Genomic DNA, 5,659 nt, shown 5'->3' on the forward strand with positions numbered 1-5,659 from the left:
GTGTTCTGACTTCCTGACCCCGAATTTCCTGTCCGTCTCCCCTATGTAAACCTTGTCACAGTCCTTACAGGGTATTTTGTACACTGCTCCTATCGAGTCCTCAGGTGATCTTTTGTCCTTGGGGTGAACAAATAGTCCTCGTAGTTTAGTAAGGGGGCGCATGGTGGTAGCAACGTTGTATTTGGTGAAGATCCTTTGGAGTTCTTAAGACGTGCCCTTTACGTATGGGATCGTGACCATGCATTTCTTCTTGGTGGTCTGGGTAGACTTGGGTTTATCCTTGGGCTTTTGGGTCATCTGTTGGTTGACCTGTCGAAACGACCAGTCAGGGTATCCACATAATCTGAGGGTGGACTTGTCTTGTTCTTCTTCAGTCTGTACATCCTCTGAGTCTGTAGTGATACCATGGGCCCTATCCATGAGTGTTCTGTAAACTCCAAGCTTCTGATGAAGAGGATGGTGTGAAGAAAAGTTGAGGTATTGGCCTGTGTGTGCTTTCTTCCTGTAGACAACTAACTTGGCCTTGCCATCTGGATGTGTGATGATTCTTGTGTCCAAAAAGGGGACTGAGTTTGATTCTTCCATCTCATGTGTGAACTTGATACTCCCTGTAACATCTGCTTGGTTAAGATGATCTTTGAGTTGGTCTACACATTCCTCCTTCGCGACAGCAAGTATGTCATCGACATATCGTTTCCAGAGTCTGGGTTTGATGGCAGTGGGTGCTGTGGAAAGGACATTCTGTCCTAGATCTTCCATAAACAGGTTCGCCACAATAGGGGAGACCGGGCTGTCCATCGCTGCATCAAGCTTCTGGCGGTAGACCTGGTCATTGAATTGGAAATAGGTGGCAGTAAGGATGAAACTCAACAGCTCGATGATGTTGTCTGGAGTCAGGTTGGTTCTTTCCTTCAGACTAGTATCCTTATGAAGACGATCTTTGACAATGTCCAAGGATTGGTCGACGGGAGTATATTGGTGAAAAGGCTGACCACATCAAAAGACACCAGTGCCTCTTCTTGTTCAAAGGTCAATTCACTGATTTCCTCAGCGAATTGTTTGGAATCCTGGACATGATGGTCTCTTTCCCACCAAAGGAGCCAAAATGTCGGCCAGCGACCTTGATGTGTTGTAACCAATTGAGCCTATGTAGTCAACAATAGGGCGGAGAGGGTAGCCTTCCTTGTGGGTCTTGGGTGTGCAATACAGGCGTGGGATGTTTTCTTTGGGGTAGAGATATTCATACCGTCTTGGTGAGATCTTCTCTTCTTCCCTTAATGATTTCAGGATGGAGACAAGTTTCCTTTTGTACTTAAGTGTTGGGTCTGACGGAAGTTTCTCGTATGTTTTCTGATCTTCTAACATATTTATGACTGACCTTCTCCTTGTAATCCTCTATTTTCAGTGCAACTGTTGCCTTCCCCTTGTCCGCCGGCAAGATAACAATATCTTTGTTGCTAGACAAGTCCTTCAAAGCTTGTCTTTCTTGATTGGTGATGTTGGATTTTGGAGGGTTGGCATCTTCGGCGTACATTCCCATTCTCTCGGACTGTAAGACTGCCTACACCCCATCTATACGGCGAATCAACGTCAGTCTGAGTGATGAAGCCTACAGACAGTAGGCGAAATCTCACGCAAGGTAAATAGTTTTCTTTGGTTGTGTACAAAAGAAATTTCGCCTTAATTAGAGAATTATCAATCAGATGAACCTCTTCCAGGATTTACTTTGTATCATGAATATGCATGATATAGGATATCAATTACACTTGTGGTATTTCGCAATTAACGTTATACCCTATTTCTATTTTTATCGCTTCTTTTCATAATACTAGTTTGATGCATAATCGTGTTTTTTTTTTTAATTTATGTATTTTCATATTCTTGATTATGACTGTGTATAGTCTCTTTCCAGAGTTCTCCCAAATCCCTCCCCATTACTCAAAACAACAAAAAGTATGTACATGTATTGTAGTTTACATAATTTGTACAGTTTAAAGTTTGCACTTTTGTGTATCATTTCCTCTTTCCACCCTCTCCCTCCCTCAAAAAGAAAAATACATGCCTTGATAACTTCCATGCAGACGAGATAAATGGAGGAGCATTCAAACTTCAAACTTTGGTGCTTTAAGAAAAGTCCTACCAAACGGCTTGCACTTACAGTGCCCTAGTAACCCTGACTAGTGTTGGTCATGCGATGAGTGAATGGCTGTGCCGCTAATCAACCATATTTTGTAATCACATTCATTCACACTATATTAATATTAGAGACAAATTCTAACATAAATATGAAATATTTATTCAATTACATTACAATGTCAGATAATCATCTTTAAATTCTGATAAGACTATTTTAGTGAATAAAGAAAAAGTAAATAGATCTATTGAAACGTGTGAACTTTGATATTTTGCCAGTTAGGTACATTTCCTCGTCATGTTCCAGTTGGCTTTAGTAGATAGAGTAAAATTAGACGAACAGACTTATAATAGGATCTGAAAAAGGGGGAAATTATGTGAAATATTCAGGTTGCCCAAGCATCCATACATCGGAGATGTTAGTCGAAACCTCACCATGTTCACAGTCATTTATTTTAGCAGACTGACAGAGCTCAGGTGGCATTACCTCACAAGTCTCAACCGACACAAACCTTCACTCTAAAGAAATGAAATGATAAATCGACATGGTTGAAGATGGCATATCATCGGGGAGGATGATGCCAACCCCCCCCCCCCCCGTTCGCCCCGCAAGTGACTATAGATATAAACCAGGCACATTGTGCCACACGAATACCGTACGAGGTCTTACATGCATTATGTTTGCTTTTATTATCAAATTTGGAATTTTGATAAATACCAATCAGCCAATCGGCAATTAATCCATTTCTCAATAGCGTCATTTCTTCTACTACTATTACTGCCTATACGTGGATCAAATAAAATGTATATATATATACGTGTATATATATATATATATATATATATATATATATATTGTTCATGTCCACCCTGAGCAGTTGCAAGTCGAAAGAATGTGTCCTTTTTCCAAAAAAAAAATTGTTGAATTCTCTTTATATTTTCCTTATATCCTTCTACGCATATGACATCATCAACTGCAGTAGTCATGGTAGTCTTTTCATCCAGCAGTGACTGTACAAAAACTTTGAAAGTCTTATCTAATTTTCCCTCAAATTTTCACCGATGTGTTCCACTTATCCACATGTATATGAAGATGAACATGTCATTTAAAGATCAGTTTTACCAAGCAGTAATCGTATCCTCTCTTTATACTAGTACAGATGTTTACGTGGTTGTCAACCATCACAGATTGAACAAAAAGGACGAAATACTAAACGGCGGAAGATGAATTTAACTCAGCCGTTCTTATCGCATACTAGTCAATGCTATGAAAATGGTAATAAATGCAAGCAATATTAAAGCCGATTTATCTTATAAGACAAGACAATCTAACAAATTAAACGTCGTTGCACTCCCACCCTCACCTCACCAAGTTGAAGCTGACAGGCAGTATAAGGATTACATAGATAATCATTAAATCACACATACTTGTCACAGTAAATTAAAAAACCAACATACCTGTCTATCTGTCTCCCTCTGTATATAGAATCCTGTTAACTTGTTCAGAGTTCAGAGCTGGTCATGAGATAGAGTTCATTGTGATAGGAATAATTTTGAATTTCAATTCATGCAACAATGTTAAGAAAATATAAAGGGAACTCCTCAAAAATTCACTTTTCTGGCATAATGAAAGAGCACTTGACTCACCGCTTTCAGAAAGTAGGGGGAATAATTGCTATCCTTAACGTGTGTTAGTATCAAGTTATTGGAATGTGTAATTTTCATGAAAAATAAATTATTGTCGTATTCCCTGTATATTTTCTTTATATTGTTGTCTACACATGACGTCATAACCTCTAGTAGTCTCCTTATACAGCGGTTCCAACACCAAAACTTTAAAAATTCATAACTTTTGCATCGACTGTCCGATTTTCCTCAAACTTTCTCTGATGTGTTCTACTATATGTTACTGCTTTCACTCAAGCCACATTTCTCTTTTGGTTTTGGTCTCCCTCAAATAAGCCTTACAATGCATGTGGTATTATTTCATTTAACATCAAACTATTCAATTACTTAAACATATCTACAAACATTTTACAGGTGTCATTCCTTTTGTATTTTTTTTTATCATGAATAGATACATTTTTCATTTATTACTTGTGCTCCATCAGCTGGCTCTGTATGGCAAGCTTCTTTTGCGTATACTGTATATATACATACACACACACACACACACACACACACACACACATATATATATATATATATATATATATATATATATATATATATACATTTATATATATATCATATATTACATCACATTATATTCCATTATATCATATCATATCATATTATGTTATATTATATTATATCATATCGTAAGATTTCACGTATAACTATTCTGGGACCTGAAGTTTTAATTCCTTTGAAAAAAAATGGTTTTAAGCATGTCCTTATTAACAGGAGTGCCCTGTAGCCTATTTGATTTTAAAGAGCAATTTCATATGATATACATGTACCTTGTGTAAAGTTGGCAGAAAAGCAGTTGAAAAGATTGAATGAACAGAAATGCAAGATGTTCCATTAATCCTGGACCGAAAATAAGAAAGCTTAAAAATGTTCTTTAAGTTGAACATGTTTTCATGGAACATTCATGTAAGTTGCGTCTAGGAATGCCATCTGGAGTTGATAATCATAATAATCACCTCACAAATCTTGCATTGACATGTAAGATATGTTTGTTACTAAATTTCACATTTTAATGAGATAGAAATACATGTAAAAAAAACCTGTAATATGCGTCATGAGGCCTGAAGAACTTTTATTCCTGGAGCGCCCTCACCATTCAGCAGTATGGTCAATCGTGCTTTTTGAATAGCGATCGTCTCCAGTATTTTCCAACGAGCTGCATGCGATTCATTCTATCGCGGAAAATAGGTGGATGTGCTGCCGTGGCACAATTTGTCGATTATGAGTTCAATAAATAAATGAAAAAATAAATATATGCATAAATAAATAAATAGATAGATAGGTAGCAATTATGTGTGCATTTAGAGCAAAATCGATAGTTCGCCAGGCATATGCGAATTATGTTATCACTTTCAACAGAATAATCCCCCAAAGCATAGAAATGATGGATGGACGACGTAGAATGGCGTCAACGATGAAATGTTCTGATCATGAATACGAAGTGTCCTCCCCGCTCGGATGAACTTTTAAGTGATGGTACAGGTTCGGTTGAGATGGGGCTTCAGGTCTCCAACGTTTTTTGATGATGATTTTTCGAGATAATGAGAAATCTCCTATGAAAATATAAAAGAGGATATAAACCCCTCAAAAAATGTCCTGCAATTCCAATTTGATGTATCATATTTCTCTTAAAACTACACCGTTTCATTCAAATGTGACATCATAAGAAAGCCTGATTGATTTTCTTTCCAACGACAACTCACTTGTTTACATTATGCATTCCTGGAATGCACAGTACAACTGAGTATGAGGAAAGGTCATAATGTCATAAAATAGAGCAAACGTGTTATGTCAAACAGTGTAATTCCCATTTGCTTTGTCGTTTCAGGGAAGG

The 5,659-nt window shown here is 37.4% G+C and overlaps 1 protein-coding gene across 1 annotated transcript; it reads right to left on the minus strand.

Annotated features, from left to right (window-relative positions):
• Positions 1–204: 204 nt before the first annotated feature.
• LOC139718224 (uncharacterized) lies at positions 205–1,540 on the minus strand. Its single transcript, XM_071629703.1, has 2 exons — positions 1,379–1,540; positions 205–987 (listed from the first exon to the last, which is right to left on the minus strand). The coding sequence occupies exons 1-2, from the start codon at positions 1,538–1,540 to the stop codon at positions 205–207; spliced, it is 945 nt and encodes a 314-aa protein (XP_071485804.1).
• Between the last annotated feature and the right edge of the window lie 4,119 nt (positions 1,541–5,659).

Source organism: Diadema antillarum, unplaced genomic scaffold (genome assembly GCF_040938485.1).
Source record: "Diadema antillarum isolate AM-2024a unplaced genomic scaffold, OU_Dant_1.0 scf00000091, whole genome shotgun sequence".
Classification (NCBI taxonomy): domain Eukaryota; kingdom Metazoa; phylum Echinodermata; class Echinoidea; order Diadematoida; family Diadematidae; genus Diadema; species Diadema antillarum.